General features: G+C 41.1%; 1 protein-coding gene and 1 long non-coding RNA gene across 2 annotated transcripts in view; both read left to right on the plus strand.

The window, feature by feature from the left end:
* The first annotated feature begins 10656 nt into the window (after positions 1-10656).
* Positions 10657-25946, plus strand: part of LOC117587240 — a 121649-nt gene continuing 106359 nt past the window's right edge. Inside the window, exon 1 of the long non-coding RNA XR_004574048.1 lies at positions 10657-10743. This is a non-coding gene — a long non-coding RNA (uncharacterized LOC117587240). The remainder of the gene's footprint in view (positions 10744-25946) is intronic.
* LOC117587238 (glycine-rich cell wall structural protein 1) lies at positions 12860-14163 on the plus strand. The gene is made up of 2 exons (XM_034277807.1): positions 12860-12943; positions 13196-14163. Exons 1-2 carry the CDS (start codon positions 12899-12901, stop codon positions 13418-13420), a joined length of 270 nt encoding a protein of 89 aa, XP_034133698.1. The 5' UTR covers positions 12860-12898; the 3' UTR covers positions 13421-14163.

The following is a 25946-nucleotide window of genomic DNA, read 5'->3' on the forward strand; positions in this document are numbered from 1 at the left end:
TATTGTTTCTTCTTTATTTATCTGCGAATGACAGAGAGAGAGTGAGAGTGTGTTTGGTGTGTGGTGTGGCACATGTTTTGATTATTTTTTATGAAAATTAAAATGCGTTTGCTTGTAATTAGCCAGAAGGAGGAGGGAGAGTCAGTGTCAGTGTCAGTGTCGGATGGCAGGCACACTTTTCCTGGAAACGTTTCGCTCATTGCCATTTCTAGAGATGTTCGCAACGATGATGATGATGATGATGATGATGATGATGATGAGTTCACACACTCCCTGATGAGGTAATCTTTTTGCTTTTTTGGCACATTGGCTCCACTCAATCAGTCAGCCAATTACTCAATTTGATTTTGCAATTAACAGTTCTTCCTCTCTGACTCGGGCTGACTCAGCCACAGGAATTCCATTTGTACTTATTCTGTACTTGAAGTTTGTTTCTTTGCTATCTTTGTTCTCCATTTTGGAGGTGCAACCGTACTTGTGCTCGTGTGTGGCATGTGTGTTTGGTGTTCAGCGTAAAACAGCTGTCGAAAGTGTTTTGATTATGGGCTTGGAACAACAATTAGAAATGCTCTACAAAAAGCGATAAGCAAAACTTCAGTTCTTCAGTTTCAATCAGAAACAAAGCTGTTTTTGGGGTTACAACTTTGACTCTACTTTGATTACAGATTTCTGGGTAAATGTGATAAAAAAAACAGCTGTATGCTGGGAGTTTGGTTTTCGGGGAAATAATATTCAGGTTAGGCCAAAAGTACACTTGTGCCTGGATTGAACATGACATTTTACCCTTAAATTTATTAAAACCAAATCCTTTTTATTTCCTGCATCGATAAATCGTCGATAAGTGGCTAATTAATCGATAGCATCACTCATTTAGCTGCCACCAAAGTACAGTTTACACAGCCAGGTGTGCCATGGCATTCCATCTGCTGCACTTGACAAATCTGAGCGAATTTCTGGATAGGGCCATTCATCAATATGGAACACATAAATACGATTATTTTCGGAATAAATTTCGGAACATTCATCTTGCTCGAATGGCAGCCGAATCTCTGCCATTTTTGTGTATTTTTAAACAAAAACGAATTGTTTTTAAAATATTATTGAAATGTGCAATGTCCGAATGGTGTGACATAAATCAATTCTGGGCTAATTAAAAACATGTTAATTGCGCCAAAGCTGCCCGCATTTACTGTCGAATATACTCATGCATTTATTTTTGTATGTATTCCATTCACAAATTGACCAGAGAGAGAGAGAGAGAGAGAGTGAGAGAGGCAGAGACAGAGACAGAGTGAAAGTGGAGGAGTCGTTCAAGCGGACTGGGATGCATAAATTAAGGCCGCAAGAAAAAGAGAAGCAACAACAACAATTTGATAAATGCGTGCGAGGATGTTGATTTTGAAATAAATAACTTGTGACACACGAAGCGAATGTATCTTGCAGATACAGATACCTGTTTGACCTTCGTGCTCATTATGAATTCGCATGCAAATTAGCAAAAGTAAAACAGCGAAGAAGCACAAACACTCAAAACAGCCAATAACCAAGATAAATTGATGCAAAATTCATGCAGAAGGTCGTGCACCTCCGAAATCCGCCTTCCAAAACAAAACATTCGAACAAAAACAACGCTTCCAAATGCACTTGTTAATGAGTTTTAGCACCAGCGAAATATACAGCGAAGCGCACAGAAGGATAAAGTTGTATTCAAAACAAATCGTGAAACGATAACACACATTTCTATGCCTGCATTTATCGTATTCTTTTGCTAGTTCAACAAGCGCATCGAATGGGGCCAAGAATTCTCCAATTGAAAGCCATATCGTGACGCGGAGAGTGACGTGCTTGCAGTCGTAGATCTTTGACGTCAGCTAATAAACGGATTCCAAGAAACGAGCTTTATGGTTGCGGCCAGCAAGAGAGCGATGGGTTTGAAAATATTCCTACATTGTGTTTATTTACGCAAAATTTTGCTTGACCCATTTGGAATGGATTTAATAAGTTTAACAGTCACCTGAATTGCCATTAATTACTTTACCTTAATGATATTTGGTGACATTTGTTGCCCAAAATTACTTGTTGGAGTCATGAGAGATGAATTGAATACAACTTTTACACATATTACGCTTAATGTCGGTGTCGCCAGTCTCTATAATTCCAAAAAGAATTCTTCGTACCTTGCCCACCTCTATTGTTTGTGGATAAACAACTCTAATTATTTGTTCTTCATTTTCACACATTTGCGGGGTCATCCATCCACCCGTGCACCGCAATTACCATGCACCAATTCGACTGCAGAGCCATAATTAGCACGTTTGTGGCTCTTCCTATGGCAAGGCCGACCCAACTAGAATGAAATGCAATTCATTAGAGACACAGGCGAGTTCTTTTGCAGCCCAATCGGACACCACAGAGAAAATAGCAGACCAGAGAGCGACATTGGCTGATATATGATAATGGTTTTCTTGGGTCCAGTTTTTTTGTGTGTTCTGAATACACGAGCAGTACACGGAGAAGGTAGACATGAGATACATAAATACATGTAGGACCCCGTTACTTTGCCTTTGGTTTGGGGAATTGTGGAATAATTGATCGGTCGGGGGCTATTTTTAGAACTTATTTGTGGATAAACACGCTGCAGGCACTTAAAATGATAATTAGACATGACTGCTCGTAGATTGAGTGACAAATCATTTTGCTGGAGTTCCTTGAACCAAGAGCAACCGACAGATAAAGTGCGACTGGAGATCTGTCTAATCTGTGTTTGCTGTGGATTCTGAGATGATTCCATGTATCTGTGCTAAGGTCAAGGCTAATGATAATTGAATCTTGTCTGGAATAGATTGCATGTTCTTTAATAAATTAGCTTTTAATGGGCGAACTATTTAGAGATTTGGGCAAGAGTTTGGGTTCCTTGAACCTTTTGGTGGGGAATGATAAAGCTGTTTGAATAATGCTTGGACTTGGAGTTCAAGGTTAATTTAGGTAAGAGAATGCCGGAGAGTTTGAAAGCGGTATTAGTACAGGTTTAACCATTGTATATACAATTCCATTTATTTTGTTTATAGTTACAAAATTCACAAGGCTCCCCACAACTCTCCTACTTCGATCACATAACCAACCATCAGTGATTTAATATTATTAAAATTCAATATCGAAACAGATACAGCAACAGCATTCTCTCGCTCCTATTTTGTTATTAATGTTTGCATTTGGGTTAAGAAATTATTCGAAGACAGAGAACACGGCGCCAGGGTTGTCATTCTGCTTGTAAGCGAGGCGCGCACACACACACACACAGACACATTTTAATTTCTGATTTTTTATTGTTGTTTTTGCTGTACTTGAGGAATTCTTTGCTTTGCTGTTGTTTCTGCATTATTTATAATGCCGCCGAATCGCTGACGGACTTTTTTTCCCCGTTGTGGTGTTAGGGCAAAATGTTTGTTTCTGTTTCGTCTCTCATTTACAGTCCGTCTATGGCACTCTGTGTTTTGATTACGCAAATTAAAAGCGTCTAGACAGGGCAGACGATCGGACAGAGGGTCCCAGTCTCGGTCCCGCCAAAGGGTTTGGGATTGCCAGAGACACAGACATCATGACCGACTGACCGACGCGTTATGCAATCGCATTAAGAATTATTATGTTTGCAATAAGAAGCGGGTACACTAACAGCCGTGGGTGCGGTGTGGATTACTTTCTTATATAAAAAGTCATTGGCTCTTCAAGGGAATTGTCGAGGCTTGCATGTGTGGGCTTCGGCGGCACGGCTACAGTGGAATTTGCAACGTTTGCGGCATTGAAATGCAAGCAAAACAAACAAAATATAATCTAAAGCGTTGATTCGGCATATTTCATAACAATTTTTCATAAGAACATAACATTTATGGCAAAACATAGCTTAAGACTGGGTTTGCTCGTTGGTCCACATTCAAATTCAAATTTAAATTCAAATTTAAAGTCGATAAGTTGATCTTATCGGCTATCGCCAATTAGGTACATCGCACAGGTGTAGGATATCGATAAGGGCATTCATCCCCACCCCGCTATTTTGCCATCATTTGCTAATCAAAGTGCGCAGCATCGTTTCGACGCGTTTTTTAATCTCAAAAAACCGCTCGTTAGGCAGATATTTTAAAGGATTTTTCACATTTTCTAACAAGTCATCCTAGCCGAGATTACCATAAAGCATTATATATCACCTAAACACCCACGAACAAAGCACATAGTTGAAATAAGGACCGGTCGTATTATCTGCGTCGGGATCGCGAGGCGCGCGGGGGAACGCTAGGGTGCGTGTGTTCACGCTCTGTCTACTGCAGCAGCAGATCTCGCTAAGTTGATCTTATCGGCTATCGCCAATTAGGTACATCGCACAGGTGTAGGATATCGATAAGGGCATTCATCCCCACCCCGCTATTTTGCCATCATTTGCTAATCAAAGTGCGCAACATCGTTTCGACGCGTTTTTAAATCTCGATTTTGGCGAGCAATCCGTCTATAAAATTTCCTAAAAAGTGTAAAATATTGTTCAGTAGGATCGGCTCTAATGGTATTTCGTAATATATAGTGGATTTGTGGGTGCTTGTTTCGTGTATCAACTTTATTCCTGGCCAGTATATTTACACGCAGCCCTTGCGCTCCCACGCACACAAGTGCGTTTGTCTACTGCAGCAGCAGGTCTCGCCCACCCCCACCCCGCTATTTTGCCATCATTTGCTAATCAAAGTGCGCAACATCGTTTCGACGCGTTTTTTAATCTCGATTTTGGCGAGCAATCCGTCTATAAAATTTCCTAAAAAGTGGAAAATACTGTTCAGTAGGATCGGTTCTAATGGTATTTCGTAATATATAGTGGATTTGTGTGTGCTTGTTTCGTGTATCAACTTTATTCCTGGCCAGCATAATAGACGCAGCCCTAGCGCTCCGCGCGCCCCCTTGCGATCCCACGAACACAAGTGCGTTTGTCTACTGCAGCAGCAGATCTCGCCCACCCCCACCCCGCTATTTTGCCATCATTTGCTAATCAAAGTGCGCAGCATCGCTCGACGCGTTTTTTAATCTCGATTTTGGCGAGCAATCCGTCTATAAAATTTCCTAAAAAGTGTAAAAGATTGTTCAGTAGGATCGGCTCTAATGGTATTTCGTAATATATAGTGGATTTGTGGGTGCTTGTTTCGTGTATCAACTTTATTCCTGGCCAGCATAATAGACGCAGCCCTAGCGCTCCGCGCGCCCCCTTGCGATCCCACGCACACAAGTGCGTTTGTCTACTGCAGCAGCAGATCTCGCCCACCCCCACCCCGCTCTTTTGCCATCATTTGCTAATCCCAGTGCGCGTGATCGTTCGCTGCGCTTTTNTTGATTCGGCATATTTCATAACAATTTTTCATAAGAACATAACATTTATGGCAAAACATAGCTTAAGACTGGGTTTGCTCGTTGGTCCACATTCAAATTCAAATTTAAATTCAAATTTAAAGTCGATAAGTTGATCTTATCGGCTATCGCCAATTAGGTACATCGCACAGGTGTAGGATATCGATAAGGGCATTCATCCCCACCCCGCTATTTTGCCATCATTTGCTAATCAAAGTGCGCAACATCGTTTCGACGCGTTTTTTAATCTCGATTTTGGCGAGCAATCCGTCTATAAAATTTCCTAAAAAGTGTAAAAGATTGTTCAGTAGGATCGGCTCTAATGGTATTTCGTAATATATAGTGGATTTGTGGGTGCTTGTTTCGTGTATCAACTTTATTCCTGGCCAGCATAATAGACGCAGCCCTAGCGCTCCGCGCGCCCCCTTGCGATCCCACGCACACAAGTGCGTCTGTCTACTGCAGCAGCAGATCTCGCTAAGTTGATCTTATCGGCTATCGCCAATTAGGTACATCGCACAGGTGTAGGATATCGATAAGGGCATTCATCCCCACCCCGCTATTTTGCCATCATTTGCTAATCAAAGTGCGCAACATCGTTTCGACGCGTTTTTAAATCTCGATTTTGGCGAGCAATCCGTCTATAAAATTTCCTAAAAAGTGTAAAAGATTGTTCAGTAGGATCGGCTCTAATGGTATTTCGTAATATATAGTGGATTTGTGGGTGCTTGTTTCGTGTATCAACTTTATTCCTGGCCAGCATAATAGACGCAGCCCTAGCGCTCCGCGCGCCCCCTTGCGATCCCACGCACACAAGTGCGTCTGTCTACTGCAGCAGCAGATCTCGCTAAGTTGATCTTATCGGCTATCGCCAATTAGGTACATCGCACAGGTGTAGGATATCGATAAGGGCATTCATCCCCACCCCGCTATTTTGCCATCATTTGCTAATCAAAGTGCGCAACATCGTTTCGACGCGTTTTTAAATCTCGATTTTGGCGAGCAATCCGTCTATAAAATTTCCTAAAAAGTGTAAAAGATTGTTCAGTAGGATCGGCTCTAATGGTATTTCGTAATATATAGTGGATTTGTGGGTGCTTGTTTCGTGTATCAACTTTATTCCTGGCCAGCATAATAGACGCAGCCCTAGCGCTCCGCGCGCCCCCTTGCGATCCCACGCACACAAGTGCGTTTGTCTACTGCAGCAGCAGATCTCGCCCACCCCCACCCCGCTATTTTGCCATCATTTGCTAATCAAAGTGCGCAACATCGTTTCGACGCGTTTTTTAATCTCGATTTTGGCGAGCAATCCGTCTATAAAATTTCCTAAAAAGTGTAAAAGATTGTTCAGTAGGATCGGCTCTAATGGTATTTCGTAATATATAGTGGATTTGTGGGTGCTTGTTTCGTGTATCAACTTTATTCCTGGCCAGCATAATAGACGCAGCCCTAGCGCTCCGCGCGCCCCCTTGCGATCCCACGCACACAAGTGCGTTTGTCTACTGCAGCAGCAGATCTCGCCCACCCCCACCCCGCTATTTTGCCATCATTTGCTAATCAAAGTGCGCAACATCGTTTCGACGCGTTTTTTAATCTCGATTTTGGCGAGCAATCCGTCTATAAAATTTCCTAAAAAGTGTAAAAGATTGTTCAGTAGGATCGGCTCTAATGGTATTTCGTAATATATAGTGGATTTGTGTGTGCTTGTATCGTGTATGAACTTTATTGGTGGCCAGTGTAGTTCTCGCAGCCCTACGGCTCCTCGCTCCCACTTGCGATCCCACGCACACAAGTGCGTTTGTCTACTGCAGCAGCAGATCTCGCCCACCCCCACCCCGCTATTTTGCCATCATTTGCTAATCAAAGTGCGCAGCATCGCTCGACGCGTTTTTTAATCTCGATTTTGGCGAGCAATCCGTCTATAAAATTTCCTAAAAAGTGTAAAAGATTGTTCAGTAGGATCGGTTCTAATGGTATTTCGTAATATATAGTGGATTTGTGTGTGCTTGTTTCGTGTATCAACTTTATTCCTGGCCAGCATAATAGACGCAGCCCTAGCGCTCCGCGCGCCCCCTTGCGATCCCACGCACACAAGTGCGTTTGTCTACTGCAGCAGCATTGTTTCGACGCGTTTTTTAATCTAGATTTTAGCGAGCAATCCGTCTATAAAATTTCCTAAAAAGTGTAAAAGATGGTTCAGTAGGATCGGCTCTAATGGTATTTCGTAATATATAGTGGATTTGTGGGTGCTTGTTTCGTGTATCAACTTTATTCCTGGCCAGCATAATAGACGCAGCCCTAGCGCTCCGCGCGCCCCCTTGCGCTCCCACGCACACAAGTGCGTTTGTCTACTGCAGCAGCAGATCTCGCCCACCCCCACCCCGCTATTTTGCCATCATTTGCTAATCACAGTGCGCAGCATCGTTCGACGCGTTTTTTAATCTCGATTTTGGCGAGCAATCCGTCTATAAAATTTCCTAAAAAGTGTAAAATACTGTTCAGTAGGATCGGCTCTAATGGTATTTCGTACCCCCACCCCGCTATTTGCAGTGCTATTGCTTCCGTTCTACTACTCGCTCTATTTTGCAAGGTTTAGCAGGTTTTGTTGTTGTATTTAGTTTATCCGTGGGAAGCGTTGTAGAATAGTGGAAAGAAGCTCCAACCCGTGTGTGAAGTGAGCGTATAGTGGAGAGTAGTGCTATATCGTACAGTTAAAGTGCAGCGCCATCCCTCGTGCCTATATTGGAGAAAAGTGTGGTACAGTGAAGTGCAGGCAGCGTAGCGCCATCCCTCGTGCCTATATTGGAGAAAAGTGCAGTGCAGTGAAGTGAAGTGCAGGCAGCGTAGCGCCATCCCTCGTGCCTATCTTGGAGAAAAGTAACTTTTTTTTAAAGTGCAGTTAATTATTGGAGAAAAGTATCTTTTTTTTTAAAGTGCAATTAAGTCGAGGCAGCGTAGCGCCATCCCTCGTGCCTATTTTGGAGAAAAGTGTAGTGCAGTGAAGTGAAGGCAGCGTAGCGCCTTCCCTCGTGCCTATATTGGAGAAAAGTGTAGTGAAAGTGAAGTGCAGGCAGCGTAGCGTCATCCCTCGTGCCTAAATTGGAGACAAGTGCAGTGCAGTGAAGTGAAGTGCAGGCAGCGTAGCGTCATCCCTCGTGCCTATCTTGGAGAAAAGTGTAGTGAAAGTGAAGTGCAGGCAGCGTAGCGTCATCCCTCGTGCCTACATTGGAGACAAGTGCATTGCAGTGAAGTGAAGTGCAGGCAGCGTAGAGCCATCCCTCGTGCCTATCTTGGAGAGAAGTATCTTTTTTTTAAAGTGCAGTTAATTATTGGAGAAAAGTATATATATTTTTTATATATACGCTCCAGCTCGCTCGCTCCAGCTCGTCTTCTCCCCTTCCTCTCTGTGGGAGAGTCTGTTAATGCGCCCACCGCAAAAGCTGCTGTTGCTGTTCTGATGATGATGATGGCTCGCAGTCCAAGTAAGCCATATTTTGTGGAGGATGAAAAGGGACAGAGAAACGGCAGAGGAGGGAAATCGACATTGACGGCGACTGCCAGTGGTGGAAAGGGGAAGTGACACTGGGCTGGAACTGGGACTAGCAGAGGCGGACACGGATAAGGGACAAGAACAGGACATGGGATTGGGTACCCGAGGGCAGCAGAAACTTTAATTATCCCGTCTGTACTAGCGTAGGAAGGCCTACCGGCCCTTATGGCGATGGTCATTGCCATGGTCTCGGGCAACTCATCGCATAAATCATAAATATCGATTGCCAATTATCGTCCAATTGGCCATCCCACGCAAATATGCCCGTGGGAGAGTGGGCAACTCAAAGAGAGCGAAAGTCAGCAAAGAGTTAGAGGGACAGAAAGAGATGGCAGAAGTATGCTAAGACTGTGGTCCAGGAAGACAGGGATCCCGTTCTCATTAGAGTTTTACAACTATGTTTCAACTCTTCATTTATGTGTCTTTCAGATGCAGAGACAATTAGAGCGACATTTACCGTTCATTTGGTCATAAAAAACAGCGACAGAAAGAGATGCATAATGGGATTGATTGCGAAGTATCGTCCAATTGGCCATCCCACGCAAATATCCCCATGGGAGACTGGGCCACGCAAAGAGAGCGAATGTGAGCAATGGGTTGCAGAGACAGAAAGAGACAGCAGATATATAGATGGTAAGAGCAAATTTTAGCTTATATTGAATGTTTGTACAAGGTGTCGGATCCAGCTTTATTAGACTCCAGTGTTTTATGACTGTACCTTGCCCCTTTATTTATTTTTCAGATATAGAGACAATTGGAGCGAAATGTCCTATAAACAGCCATAGAAGGAGAAGCATAAAGAGAGCGAAGTTCAAATAAGGAAGACAGGAACCAAAACAAAACACAACACAAATACATCTACATGTATTTTAATACAAGGCAAGGCATTTTTGTTTTTACGAAATTCACTCAAAGAAGGCAGCAAAAACCCAGACACAGTGGGAGCCCCCGACAGAAATTAACCTTCAATTGAAGCGCTATCTGGTTTTACGACTGCGAATATTAGTCACAATTTGCGTTCCATTCGAATTCGTTGTAATTATTTACATCGAAGATTGCGTTGACGAGACAGACAGACAGCCAGACAGTCAGACTTTACTCCGAAGGCAAATACTTTGGCGGGGACTTACAATTTCCATGAAAAACGACAGCCGCCGTCAGGGACAGACGACGATGCCTTGAATGCCAAAGTGGCGACGGCGACAACCCGGTATACCTACGACAACTGTCAGTTTTGTGTATAATCTATATCTGTGGGATTGTTGTTTCTTGCAAATTGTTGTTTTTATATTTGGTTTTTGTTGTTTTTGCTTTGTTTGTATTGCCGCGTATTGTTATTGTTGTGGAGCGTCTGAAGCGCCTTATCGGCGGCGCCTCCAGAAAATATGTCACACGTACGCGTCAAATATTCTCAGAAAAAAAAATAAACCGCAAAATAAGCATGATATGCCGGCAGATATGAGGTGGCTTCGGCTTAGCAGTCCCAGCCCCCATGTTTCTGTATCTTTGCGATTATGCGAATAACTCCCAGGGTAACGGACTCCAGGGATAGAGTAATTTGAATAAGCTTTTGATTTGTGAATAATATGTTTAATTCAATATATATATTTTTTCTCTTTAATTACAGTTTACATGATAAGAAATCTGATTCTATAATGCAGGTAAAGACAAGGTCTATTTGTTTAATAGTAAATATTATTGAATAATTGATTTATACCTATAGAATATCAAGCGGATGATCATCAATAAATATCATGCCAAGACAGATGATACTTTAGAAGCTAGAACAGCTAAATAACTCCTACATTTTCCTGGTAAGTCTCATCCATATTTGAATTAGAGGTTTTTCCGTACATCAATTCCATCTATAGATGTCTTTAATGCAATCCTTAAATGGTTTCCCATGCACGGAACTATTATAAATTCGCAATAATTTGTTTTCGCCTCCAAAAAATTCCGATTTATGATGTTTTTTGTTCACCAAAACAAAACCATAAACTTGTTTGCTTCATTCCGAGAATGGGATTCCCCTCCGAATAGTAGAAAATGGAAATACATACTAAAGTAAATAAAAATGCATATAGAAAACCCAGGAAAAAAACCAGCCTTGCACACATACACAGGGATTTACATACATATTTGATTTTTATTGCATTTGATGAACATTTAATTTTGATTTAATTTTTAATGATGCCACAGCATGCACTGTCCTCCCTGCCTGTCTCTGGTATTATTATTATATTTTTGTATGGATTGAGATACGTGATAATCGGTGATTATTGCCCCATTACTGCGACCACCCACATGACAGCGGGTAGGGGCACCCAATAACAATGACAAACGATGTTCATATTATATTACATATACATACATATATATATTATTGTTTATATAGATTTATTTTTCGATGCTGTCTGGTGTATGTGTTTTCGCGGTTTCATATACACTTTCGGATCGGGTCGGCACGTTGTTGCATGGGGCTTAGTAACCATAGGAATGGTTGTTCAAAATACATGATCTAATATGAAAAACTCTTGTGTACCCAAAGATATTCCATTTAAATTCAATGAGCAACAGTTTCATGTATTTATTGGAAAAATTTAAGCCAAATCGGTTGGGTAAATCCTTTATGTTAATTTAATTGTGTATCTTTAGCTTCGTTTTTCGTTTTGTATTGCTATTTTGTTGCAGTTGCAGTTTGCCAATTGCCATGCAGCTTATTTTTATTTATTTAATTTTTTGTTTAAATTTTAATGATGCCCACAGATGCAGGCCTTTGAACCCCCTTCTATCAACCCCTCGCAATCACACGACAAATACACAAATTAACTCTAAAAATCATTGAATTTGCAGCTGCCTAGTGTGTTCCGTGTGTAATGACGATTGTTTAATGTAATTGTTTTGTTTATCAGTGTTGCAAATATCCCCCAATGACGCACGGTAGTGTCTACAGGGGGAAAAAGTGCCATAGGAGTTGCAGTGTTGCCTGGAAAATGCAGCAGTAATAAATTAAATCAGCAGTAAATAAAATCATTATGGGAATTCTAGCAGCAAAATCTCTTTAATGTATAATTTGATCTTAAACACCTTTACAAATGGTTTCTGCGAATTAATATATGCAATTAGTGGTCCAAATAATTCCTCAAAATCCATTTTGACCATCAATCTCTGGTCCCTGATCAATTCGTTCTAATGAAATTTCAATTCGACGAGATAGTATAAAATTCATAGAATTTCATGGAAATTTAGTGTGCTCTCCATCATCAATTAAATGGAAACCGAATGAGAATGAACGATTATACTGCGAAAAGAGTGAGTAAGTGAGTGGACAGCAGGGGACCTGCTCTTTCGATAAGATATGGGGGAACTATTCTTGTAAAATGAGTTTCACTTTTCCCTTAGATTTGTCGTGGGTTTTTTTTTGGATTTTGCTTTTGTTTTTTGCCTCGACCTTGTACTTTGCACAATTACTTAATAAATTTCACAATAACAATAGAAGCAGCAGCAACAGAAAGCGCTTATATTATAACGACAATGTCATCATTCGGTAGCACTTTACTCATCGATGGAACTGGGTACTGGTTGTTGCTTCGTTTCGTTTCGTTAATTATTTAGTTATTTATTAATAGACGCACGCCAAAAACATGCACAGGGCACGGGAGTAATTAAACGATTGTCAACAATACAATTTATTAATATTTTTATTATAAAAAATGCCATACAAAGTCAGGCTAAGTCGCATGCATGAAGCACACACAGAGATAGAGATTCCTATCAGCATTCAAGGGGAAACCTATTACATGGAATGCTGTTGATGCCTTCAAGATTTTCGTTTGGATTACAGCCACAAAATATTTTTGGCTTGCCAACCATGCCATAAAGCTTACTATATAAAGCCCAAACGATCACTTTGAATGATATATAGTTTCTGTTTAAACTTCCAACAAGTTGCAAGTTGCTGTTTTCGCTATGAAAGTTCCAGTTCTAACTTGGATGGCGCTGGCTCTGCTAATGGTGAGAGTTTTTTTTAGTGGGTTGTAGAGGTTAGTTCTGAGAGATTAAGCTGAATACCAACCGACCGATTTCTTGTTTCCAAATTCTCAAAATGTTTCGACTTATTCTTCAAATTCAAGAATATTTCTTCTATGCTGAAGAGGAGTCTGTAAATGTGAAAATTCAACCCGTTCTCTTTGGGAAAACCTCAAACCCAAAAACTTAGCCTCAACCTTATCGCATTCTAATAATATTCCTTAAAAAAAAAATTAGGGCATTGCTGCAGCTCAAGGGCCTGCTGAGGCTGCTCAGGCGGGTATGGGCATGGCCGCTGGAGCTGGCAGTCAAGTCGCTGCCCAAGGAGGTGGAGGGGCAGACGTAGGCGTGGGCATGGATGTGGGCGTCGGTGCTGGAGCTGGAGCCGGAGCTGGTGGCGGTGTCAAGGGAGGAGCTGGAGGCGTCGGTAGTGGTGGTGGTGGTGCCAAAGGCCGACGCTAGAGGCGGCGGCACTTCCGTTTGAAATACCATTTGGCTTTTGCTGTTTGTTTAGGGCACGCACTTGTGCGTCGCACTTGCCCCACAACACACTTGACTCCCTGCGGCACTCATAATATCTGTGGCACTCGTACTCACACTCACATTTCGAAGGCACTCATACTGCTATTCACATTTCGAGGCGCACTCATAACCCCTTTTCACACTCACCTTCTTACACACACACACAATCGGAGTGGCGCCAGTTTTCACGAAGGAAAGAGAGAGACTGGAGGCTCAGTGTCATAATTGATTTGAAATTGCGGTGAGTCGCGTCGCTGCCCCCCGCCACTGCTGCCTCATGTGTCTCCTCGTTGGCCCCAAATGCTGGCTGGCGGGAAGGTACACCTCACGATTCCCCGAATCGGCGGGCGCACTTCAAATGCCGCACGTTTGGCAGTTTAAATCCCCATTTAATGCCATTTTTATGAAATACTGGAATACACCTTCAAAATGTATCTATGTATTTATCGATTGTATCTACAGACAGTCGCTGTGCCGGCAGTGGCAGTTTCAAGGCAGCAACATAAATAGAAAACTCATCAGCAAATGTTAAAAATATCAACAGAATTTCCACATAAATCAAGTGATCAATAAATAAATAAAAATATGGCAAACACAGGTCCCCCCACCACCACCAGCAGCAACCAGCACTAGAACCCGCAATATTGTGAAATATAGCAAATAATAAATAAAATGAACAACAAAAAAAGCAAATAGAAAGAGGGAAAAAGTCATCGCAGTGGCCGTTGTATTATTTTTGCACAATCATCGAAAGCCTGATTGTTTACACTAGGCAGTGGGGGTGGCTGGCAGGCGGGTTTCTTTTTTTGGCGGAACGGAATGGTGATTTTTTTGATGAGCATAAATACTGGGAATACTCGGTACACGTAGGTTGTATGGTTTGTCTACGTTTCTGTGGGATTGTGGAAGAGATTTGCTGGGAATTGTTCGCAGTCTTTTTGGCAACATTTTAAATGATATTTCAGTTAATTTTTTATGAGTAAGAGGTTGGGCTTAAGTATGAATTATTCTAATGAAATGTCTTATGAATTATCCTTACGTTTTAATATCGGAAGGATTTTCTACCACTTGACCTACAAGTGCCGTCAACAGCTCTTGCACACCTGTCCCCCTGCTGCGTCTGAACTTGAGAGTGCAGAAAAAGTTTGCGTCGATTGTTGGTGTCCTTGGCATGAGCCATGGCTCATGCACCTACATATTCCCATCACCTGCCTGCCTGGCCACCGACATGCCTTAGATAAGATTTCTTTTACTGTCAGCTGTCGCCTGCACCCCCCTTTTTGAGCAGTTCCAGGTGCTGCCCCCTTTGGAGCTGTCTCCTGGAGTGATTATGCCAACATTGCTTGTGTTTCTGCACCTCTGCAGGCCCCGCGCCTTTCTACTTCGCATGAACTTGAAACGAGTCACGTGCGAGGCGCCAATGTGGCGATATAATTGCCAATATAATCGCTGCCGCTCACTGATAAACATTTCGTGCATTACGTACGTGGTACAGTGGGGCTAAAAACAGAAAGCAAAGACTAGTCAAAGGCTTTCAATGACATGGAAAAATATGCAATTTTGCATAATTTATGGAATTAAAGAAAAACGTTTGATCTTCTCATTACTGTTACATTCATTACCATTTTCATTCATATTGTTAGGACAACTTCGTTCCACTGTCCCCACAGTGTTTGTGGAACTCGCGTGTGTGTGGTCTCTGAACTCCGGACTGTGGCGGCTTATGTTTATTTGCAGTTGGAATATTGCAGCAGTTTTGCCAGGTGCCTGCCTGCCCCATTTATGGCCCTGTTCTGCGAACCACCATCCATTCGACACTCGAACCTCCAGTCCCGCGTGTAATTCCAGTGGCATATGGCCATTAAAATTGATCAACTGCTAAGATTTGCAGTGGCAGCAGAGAGACAGAGACTCGCCCGTCGCTCCTTTGCTAGCACTCAATGTTCCCACAATTTGCAATTGGCGCTTGATTTATGCACGTTTCCTATTTATGCAAATTGAATTTTCATGAGATATATAGAAGATACATATGTTTGCCTGCCTATGGCTATACGTTGTACAGGAGACATTATCCAGTCGAGCCCTCCATGCGGTCATAAGATACGAGTGAGTATTCCACACTTTCAGTGCCGCTGCTCGTAAATCATTCAGAAATCGCATTCACGTGAGGCTCACTGAGTACTCACATGTGGCGGCGGGCCACCTTATCGCTACTCATGACCCATATACATATATGCATATATTATATAACATCTATACACATGTATGTATATAGTTCTGTATGAAAAGTCATTAGCTTTTGTCTAATCTTTTGGCTCTGGCGCCTCTGGCCCACAAAAATGCGCACTAGAAACATTAGGAAATTGCGTTTTGCACCTACATAAGCCACGCAATAATAATACCCATCAGGAAACAGACTAAACTCATGGAAAATCCCTTCAACTCAATAAAATGATAACTGCAAATATTTTCAAACCAATTCCCAAATTGAATGCCAAATATTAGCATTTGCTTAATTAGTTTTCAACTAATTAACAACCTAAATGACTTGAGCATACTGAAAAGATACAGACAGAGAGGTGGCAGGAACTACCAATGGGGGAGGGGGAATGGCAGGCACTGGGCGTTGCAGGAAATGCGGTGGGTTTGTTTGGAAATTGCATTAGCTGCACGCGTGCACTTTGGCAAATGAAAACAGATGTGCGAAAAGTGTGCAGCATTCATGGATAAATGCTAAAATTACGTGGAAAATTCTGTTGTTATTGCTTGTTGAATGTAGAATTCTGGGGAACAAAATCTCAAAGGAAAGTCTTAAACTTGTTTAATTCCCACTCATTGCCAATCATTCATGACTATTTCTAAAAACATTCGTTACAACATTCATTGATTATGTGATTTCTACGATCCCAAGTGAACTCTTGAGTATTTTTTGTTTGTCTAAGTCCCTCTTGTCATACTAATCGAGTGTAAACATGTCTATAGATATGAGTGATCATTAAATAAACATGTTTTAATTATACATATTTACAGTGCATAGTTCAGGATAGTTCAGAAAAGTTGTCTTATTGCCATATGCATCCAAAGGTAGGGTTGGAATATGCGCCATTAGGAATTACGCATTCGATTCGCTAATTGCCACACAGTGTACTTATATATAGACATCCAAAGCTGCAGAAACTGCGTACTATTTTGGATGGGCAGGAGGTGTATGTCTGACTATGCCCATGCTCCTTCCCCTGCTACTGGTTAAACGTTAAAATGTGCATCAATGCGGCCACAACACTCTCAGCACACACGACTATCGATAATGATTTGTGCGCTCTCTCTTTTGTGTGTGGCGGCTGTAAAACTACGCAATTGATGAGTTGAGTGTAAATGGGAACGTAAACGACGTCGTCATCATTATACATACATAGAACGCGGGGCCCATACGCTATTTGTATCTGTCAGATACTCTCGTACTCGCTCGCTACTTGATTTATGAACTGCAAATGCGACAATTACTGTTACTTTCGCTGTGTGTATTTTTGCTTGTTCGGTTTTTTGCACAATTGAGTTCGCAAATCGTTTAAATATCTGTCATTGCCGCTTGCATAATTAATAAGTAAAATGCAAATTCTCGAGTATCTGAAATCGAGAATAAACCTTTCGAAAAATCTATATCTGTGTATCATCTCAAGCAGCATTCGGATTCAGTATCTTTAATTACGAAATTCAATTTCTGCCAATGGATAAAAGGCTGCAAAGAAGCGGGTCCATTGATGTTGAAAGGGAAATACTCGAAAGATCTAATTGTGAAATTGTGTTAGAAATTGATTTTTTGAGTGTTGTAAGACTAGGGCATACCCTTTACTCTTCTTGCAATGAGAGGAAGTGTTTGGATAAATTAATGTTTTTCCTTTTCTGTCTGTAAAAAGGAATTATTTTTGTAAAAAGAAGATACACTTTTTACGTTACCAAAATATAGATTCTATATTTTGAAAAAGTAATACAGTTCTATTGATTTTTAATAATAATGAAGACAATTGTTTAATGGAAGACTCTACCAAGCGGCATATGTATACCTTCAGAATTGTAGGTTCCACATCATTTTTAGAAGGTACTGATTTATGGCTGCAATTTTTTATGAATGATAATTATCAGAGGAATCCCGATCGTGCTGTTACATCTTTCCTCTCAAGTACAGTATACCCCAACATATTCCATGTGATCAGCACGAGGTACACTTTACAGAATATTTACAGAAGACAGATTGGTCTCAAGTCTAGACTCCACTCGAAGACGACGGACTCGCGATGCGGCCGAGCGATGCCAATTAACATTACAGCTACGACTGGTATATATAGAAACTTCAATTTGTGTGCAATTGAGGAACGGAACGGATGCGCGGCTTTGGCTTTTGCTTTTGCCTTTTGCGACTTTATAAATAGACCTCTCAATATTTATTTTTGGCCACTCTTTAGCGTATCGTATCGTTGTACTCTATGTACATTCGTACACGTCCCGCCCGTCGAATGCTTTGATGTATATTTTTAGGCAACCAAATGCTTGAAATCATATTCAAAGCTAAGTGGTTGTTTGTATTTGTTAATAACTTAAACAATAGACAGCACACGAGCAGCCACAGCAGCAGCAGCAGCCCTGCTCGGATTTGGATACGGGGATTTAAGAATGCGAAACGATCGAAAAACTTTGAAATGTTGGTATGGTCTCATTGAAGTTTCAATGCTTCCGATAGGCTTTGACAACTCTCGAAACAGCAAATTGGTTTTATTATTATAACTGGCAGATTATTTATAATTTGTTTATAAACATTTCAGATTGCCAGTTAATGAATGCTCGCGAGTCAATCATTTTGTTTGCCTTTTTATGAAATTATTGTGTAGCTCATTCGTTTCATTTGGAGTCTATTTCATCATGGGGCTGCTGTGTTAGATGGTTTTATTGGCATAATCCATTCAGAGACTATTCATTTTGTTTACTTGGGCATGATTACAATTTAATTCCGAATTATTTCTTGGCGTTTCTTACACCTTCTTTATATTACTTGACTCTGATACTCTTAAATGAACGTGCAAAAAAGTACTTTAAGTAGTTATAAAAAATTATAGCACTAACATAAAAGATTTTCTATTTTAAACCTTTTGAGAGATATCGCGACTGAATACCACTCCAATTAATGAATCAATAGAAACCAACTCCTTTTATCGTATTAAATTTTTGACAACTTGTTTAACAAAATATTTTGCACGAAATTAGCCAAAAACTTTAATTAAACGAAGGTGACAAAATGGAAACGCGCCCCTGGGAATTTCACAAGTTGATTATCAGTCGGGCGAAATCGTCGAAATGTGAAATGTATTCATTAGTTCTTCTGTCGAAAAATTCCATGAACACACAGACGCGTGCCCGAGTCACGCACTCAAGACGGGTAGGAGGTGGGGTTCTGCGAGAAGGTCTACGACTTAGATGGGCTTCAGAACCTAAACAGAGCTTCCCTCGAAGCGCATGATCATCATCATGAGAGCGCGAGCACACGCCGTCGAAAAAGTTCCTTCACCTTTAATTTAAGTTTCATGTTTTAGATCGTGGATCGCGTTACTCGGTGGATTTTCAATGTCAGAAGACCAAATAGATAAGGGCGGACGGTGGCGTTGATAAGGGGCGGGGTCTCAGGGACTGGGGAATTATAAACAAATTTATTCGCGCGTGGCAGAGAGACCGCGAGCACGAAGCTCAACAGGTGGCGTCGCACTGACGGCAGAGTCTCTCCTAAGGGACAGATGGGAGGTGCGGGCCGGGCCAGGCTGGGCCGGGCCGGGCCGGGCGTATGATTTCATTCATGCTATCAGCAAAAACTCACACTCAAAACACTCAGTCACTCACACACACACTCAGATATACGAAATTTTCGTATTTTGGCAATGTTTTGTTAATTATTTCAGTTGCACTTTTGCCGCTTATCGATAGGGGAACATTTTTATAGCCATTCTATTTCCGTTTCTTTTGCTCCATTGTATCGATTATTTAATAAATAATTTATTTTGTTTTGCTAATCTTTGGTCGCAGAGTGCTTTTTGCACCTGCCAGAAAGAAAAAAGTTTATTTTCGTTCTGCTAGTATTTTGTTGGATTGTATTTCTTGCGCTTGCTGTGGAATGCTCCTCTATGGGTGCGTTGTGATAAGCCCCCTCCAATCAAATCGAAGCCCATTGGAGCTGCCTCAAGGTCAGCGGCGATAAAGTAGCTTTTTGTTTGAAGGCACAATGGAATGCAACAGGGAATCAATGATTAAATAATAGAAATTGAGTGTGGGGGAAAACACCAGAACGATGAATGGATATGCGGAGAGATATAAAGTGGAAAGAAAGCCACTAGAATTTGGATAAAGATAAAGTGTGGAACTATGAATGGAATGGAATGAATCATTCGAATATCAATAATTGATTGAAAACAAATTTTTCTTTTCTTAAATAGCTTTTATAATACTCTAATGCAAATCTCCCATTCAAGCACTTCCTTTACTCATTCATTCTCTTGCGAAACTACATCCTCTATTCATTCATCAATTCATTCATTCATCTAAAACCGATTCGAGATTTTATTCATCTCATCACACACTTTGTGGGCGTGTTCGTTCGTTCGTCAGAGATTTCTATCAGTGGGAAGAAAATTCCACAAAAAACTAGCAGCGATAAATTAGATTGAACGAAATCGAAGTCTGGGCGCAAAAACATTTGCTCAACTCATTTGAAGCTTTCTCGTGGGACAGTGGGTGGGGTGGCATGGCACTGCCCCCGTGATTGGCACCGCCTACTGTGGTGGTGACTGGCACATGAAGCGATCACTTGATCGCACGTGAACGCTATTTGAAGCGATTGCGAAATTCCGAACAAAAAATTAGAAAAATGTTAGAGCGCCACAACGGTGGAGCGGGCGGTGCGGTGCGGTGCTGTGCCATTCAGATGGGACGCTTATTATATTTGCATAAATCATTTTCTGTTCCGCTGTTTGCCCATGAATTTCCAATGTTTGTGCACCATTCTGTCGTGGCCCCAATACTCTCGGTCGTGTTCTCATTCTCCGTTTCTATGTGTGTGCCCCCGACTTTTTATTGCATTTCGGGTTTTGTGCTAAGCCAAACATTTCAAATGTTCAAATACAAATAGCAACAGTAATTTTTATGGCTTTTCTGTTGAAAAATGCGCTAAATTTTGCGATCATATGTTGGGGGAGAGAGGAGATTCTGCTGCCATTGCAATTTCTATTTGTGGGCGAAGACTATTTTTGGTTCAGTTTTTGTTTGATTTTCTTTATTTGTTTTTTTGGTAATGTAATCGTTGGATCTTGTTGCTATTTTTGTGGTTTTTTTTATCGGCTTCTCTGGGTTTATTTTTGTTCAGATTTGTTTGATTGTTTGCTGAATGTGTGATGAGTGTGTATTGGATTTCCTTTTGTGGAGGGGATAGAGAAATGATCGTGGAAAAGGTCTGGCCATTTCTTTGATGACTCATTCAGCTGTGAAACACATTTATAAATCTAGAACAAATGGTCTACAGATTACGATCACTTTACCATCACGTTCCACCTGTTGAACGAATCACCCCCGTCTAAATGGTCCAACATTTTACTTTTGTTGTTGTTTGTGGCCTCTCCGACTCGTGCCTCTCCGATTTCCGCCCCATTTCCTTTTCAACCGAACATGTGCCGGAATTTACACGTTTCCACCACTCTCCGCGCATATCAGGTACTACTACCAACAACAAGCAAACAGCAAAATACCAAAGAAATGTTGTATATATTTTTGAGAAAAATTCAATCGAGTAACGAATATCACTCATACGCCGCGTGTGTACGAATCGGTTGGTTATTCAAAAAGCATCACATCACTCATACGTCATATGGTAGGCGCACACGCACACGCAACAGACTCCCACCTCCTTATCTATCTGTTTGCTAGCTATCTTTGCGGCACAGCCACCGAACTGCCCTCTGCTGAGTATCCCTCGCTCCCACTATGTCTTTATGTTCATTCACATTTTTTGTCTGTTCCCATATCGTATTTCCTCCCATGACGCTGCTCTGATCAATGGAAACTCGTCAAAAGCCGCCGCCGCCGCCTCGAAAGTGTATAAAGTGAATAGCCACTTGTGAATGCAACACTCACCCAACACCCTCTCTGGGCCATCCGTCTGGCCATCTGTTTTGATGTGGAGGTTAAACAACAAACAGACACTCGTGGGCAAACAAATAGATGCACGCGCGCCACAAAGTGCACGCCCACATGCGAATACATTGCCCCTCCACCTCCCACATGATCCCTGGAGCACTCACCCACAGCCTTCCCGCAAACAACCTTCAGCTTACCCCACAATCGTCTGCCTCCTTTTTGTGTTCCACTTTTGACCGCACGCGCAACAATATTCTGCCATATGCAAGACATCAACCATGAGGCTCTCTGGGGCAGGCAACCTGAGACGATGATTCCCCCGTTCGAGACACCCGATGGTTGCCACTGATTTATGCAAGATAAATGGGGGTACACGGGGCACCTTTTCGAATATGGAAAATCGCATTTTCGCTCCAATTTTAGACACTGCAATGAGCTGCTCTCACTTTCGCCTGCTGTTTTCCCTCTCTTTTACACTGGTTGTAGCCTCTTTCTCTCTATCTCTAGCCGATCTCTTGTTTACGCGAAATTCCTACAATGTCTAGAGAGACGGAGAGGCCGTCGCCCCCTTTTTTTTCAATGCGATTCGTATCGGATCGGGATCGGTGTGGGGATGGGGATCGTATACAAAGTATCGGATTTTGCTGAGGTTTTGCATTTTTTTGTATTTTGTTTTTGCTTCTTTTGGAATTTTGTGTAGCGCGTGTGCAGGTTGTTTGATTTATGCTGACTTGTCTACATTTTCTGTCTGTCTCGCTGTCTGTCTGGAATTTTAGTTGTGACTGGAAACGTGTGTGGTGCACAGCGGTTGTGGGAAGAGGAGTAGCCACTGGAATGACGATGAGCCCTCAACAATATGTGCAAATTCTACAAAAAAACATTGCCAAAAATTTGCCAAAATATTTTTATCATTAATTGTATTTTCTTGAGATATTTCTATGAAATGAAGGAACATATGTTTTGGATTCAATAAGATTTGAGGGAGAATTGTAAATGGGAGAGAGGTGAGTTGTCTGCATGTTCCTCCATGTTCATTGATAGAAAGGTTTTCTCTTCGAGCTACTTGCCCGATTATATAACTAATCTTTTAATTTCCATATAAATCACTTCTCTTTTACCATCAACGTCGTATGCGTAATCTTGTATTCGATTTAAAAAAACAAAACCGAAAATACCTTTAATTTTTCATACTTAAATTGAGTTTTATTGCCTCCGGTGCTGCGATCTTTCTGGCCAATTTATGATAAGTGCTTAATGGTCTACACCTCCCTCTCTTGTGACTTCCTCTCCTCTGTGGTTTTTCTGCACAAAAAAAAACGAAAAAAAATTATATATGACAATCATTTAAATGTTTTCTGTTTGGGCTGTCGCTCTGTTGTGGCGTGTAAACAAACGCGTTAATAGTTTGCCATTTGTTGTGAATTGTTTTTTGCTTTTTTGCAACCTTTTTTTCATTTCATTATAATTTTATTTATTTTCCCCACTCTTTGTTGTTGCTTTTTTGCTGCTGGCTGGGACGACACGTGCCGCCATAAAATATATTATTGACCAAAAGCAAGACAATATTGACAAATCCAATTAACTGAAGAAGAAGCTGCGGCGGAAGATGGGATTGAGATTGGAAGTGGAATTGGAATTAAGATTCGCACTCGGATTAGACTTCCTTCTCTGCCTCCTCCACCTCCACCTCATTTCCATACCAGCGGAAAACAAGTGACTGTTGGAGCCAAAGATTATGTCTCAATTGGGTTTTTAGATAATGACGTCAGTGTTTGTTGAATTTCTGAATGACTCTCGATAACTTTGTGGCATTTTATCAGCCAAACAGCGTTGGCTACTTTTACCAAAAATAAACCCCTAAAAGATAGCCCTGGCGCGCGTGATGTATAAGCATTTCTTTTCGCATTTATATGGCAGATGAATTTGCTAAATATCACATGTGATTTACTCAAAAGAGTCACACGATCCACACGGTGACGATCACGAGTTGGTACTATGATTGAATGGGTCTACAGATGGGTATCTTCTAGGGGAACTACCGTGGAATTGATTGAGGTTTTGGCTGTACCCATTGGAATTTGATGTAGTGAAAAGGGGAGATATAGAAAGTCGGAAATTGCTACCAGTTCTATCTCATCATAGCTACCAGTTTTATATTTCTTAATAATGTTTATGATCAATGTATGTTTAAGGGAAACTTGAGATGATTGCAGTCGAATGAGTTCAGGATTAATTGTGAGAATATTCAACGCTTTCCTCTTAATTAACTTTTCCTAGCAAAGCTCTTTCTTTAACAGCTTTGTGTCTACTCATAAATCCCCTTGCAATACCGGATTATAAACCACTGAAGACGACATCTTAATTTACTTTTGAGGTCTAATCAAATCATCATCGGAGCCACAAACAAATAATCAGAGACGAGAGACGACTTCTTCCTCCTCTGAGAAAACACGTAAAAATAATCAAAGAACTCGCTCAACCATCCATCTCTCTGTATGTCTCTGGCATATCTCTCTTTTTCTCTCCCCTTTTCCAACTGGTGTTAATATTACGTCAGTGTGGCTAAAGAATTATATTTCTTTGGTGATTTTTTGTATTTTGAGGAAATTTAATAATCGTAAAAACAAAGAAAAGAGAACAACAAATAATAATAATAAAGAGAGCAGAAAAAGAGAGAGAGAGAGGGAGAACCAACCATTGCGGCATATGACAAATGTGCGATAGCGTTAAATAATGTTTTTGATGCGTTTGCCATAAAAGGATGGTGCCAGAAGAGGCGCCTTGCGGTGTGGGGGTACGGTTGGGAGGCACGAGCACATACCGCACGAGCAAAAGAAACCCCCGTCACGCTCCTTCTGTCCGTAACTCTTTAACGCTATCTCTTCCCCGTTTGGCACTCGTGCCGGAGCCAGTGCTGGGCCGGGCCTGGCCTGGCCTGGTCTGGCCTTCTCTCACTTAACTAATCAGCGGCACGTGTTCTTTTTGCAACAAAGTGACAATTTCCTCTGTTGTCTGTTGTGTCTACCCATCCATATATTCATGTGTACTCATACTTCTCTCTCTTCGTGCCACCTCTTTCGCTTTTTCATCTGTGTATCGCTGGTCTGGTTCTTCGTTGTTCTGGTATTTTCTTACGTGTGCTCTGATGGATGTCTATTGATGGGTAAAAAATAATATAAAGTGTTTTTGTAACAGCGAAAGCGGTGGAGAAAATAAATGTAATAGAGAAAATTAAATTAAAAACAAAATACTCAGACTTTGCGCTTCTAGGGCTATTTCACTCGATTTATAATAGCAACTTTTCCACCTAGGTATCCACCCCGTCGATCATTCCCTTTTTTCTGCTCATCAACCCAGAATTTTTATATTTTTTATTTCCACCTTTTTGTTTTGTGTTTTTTTTTTAGCATTTTCACTTCTTGTTTCTGCTTTTTGTTTAATTTGTTTATCGCTTGCGAAAGAATTGCAACTGTTGCGGAAATACTACGTGCCATGGGGAACGAACCTCCGCCCGTCTTCAAAAACTACCCACCCACTGAAGTGCGAACGCAAATCCCCAATTCCATTTATTTGTTTATTGATTTTTAATTCTGCGAACATTTCATTGCACACAAAAATAATGACAATGTTCTGTTGACGGTAGACAGTTATCTGGCATTAACCCCCAAACACCCAAACGATCATGAGGTCTTAGAGAAGCGACAAGGCAGGCATTCGGGCAACATTTTTTGCTTCGCTTCTCTTCCGGCAACAAATGATAGACGCAAAAACACAACGTATTGCGTATACGACGAGGTGTGCCAATATTTATAAAAGCTTTTCAAGGCACGCAAAAATACAACAACGTAGAAGAAAGCGGAAATGTCTAATGTCTGATGGATATATCGCATAACAGATATTAGATACGGGAAAAATTCTATATAAAATGTATATCTAAGGAAAGATAAAAGGAAAGAATAGAATTTATTAAATGGGAATTTGTTTATAAAAATATATTTTTTGCTTATAGTTTGATGGTTTTTATTGCGAAAAATACCTCTTTAAAGTCATACAATATTAAACCACATTTTTTAATGGATTTCTGTTCCATTTGCTCAACATTTTCAAATTTTTTTGTGTACTCTGTTTACTTTACATTTAAATTGTCATTGAATTAAATATAATTTACTGTCGCTTTATTTGCTTTTAGAACTGCGTTTGGTGGGCGATTGTTTATACAATTTAATCGAATTAAAATTTTACCCTTTTGTGGCCTGCCTGTCGATTAATTCCAAATGAGATTTACAAAGAGTTAACA

This window comes from Drosophila guanche, unplaced genomic scaffold, assembly GCF_900245975.1.
Source record: "Drosophila guanche unplaced genomic scaffold, DGUA_6, whole genome shotgun sequence".
NCBI lineage: Eukaryota > Metazoa > Arthropoda > Insecta > Diptera > Drosophilidae > Drosophila > Drosophila guanche.

What these genes read in the sequence shown, in the direction of transcription:
- LOC117587238 (XM_034277807.1), top strand. Translation starts at nt 12,899, where the DNA reads ATGAAAGTTCCAGTTCTAACTTGGATGGCGCTGGCTCTGCTAATG. An exon ending in TGGCGCTGGCTCTGCTAATG is followed by an intron (nt 12,944 to 13,195) that starts GTGAGAGTTTTT and finishes AAAAAAAATTAG; the next exon opens with GGCATTGCTGCAGCTCAAGG.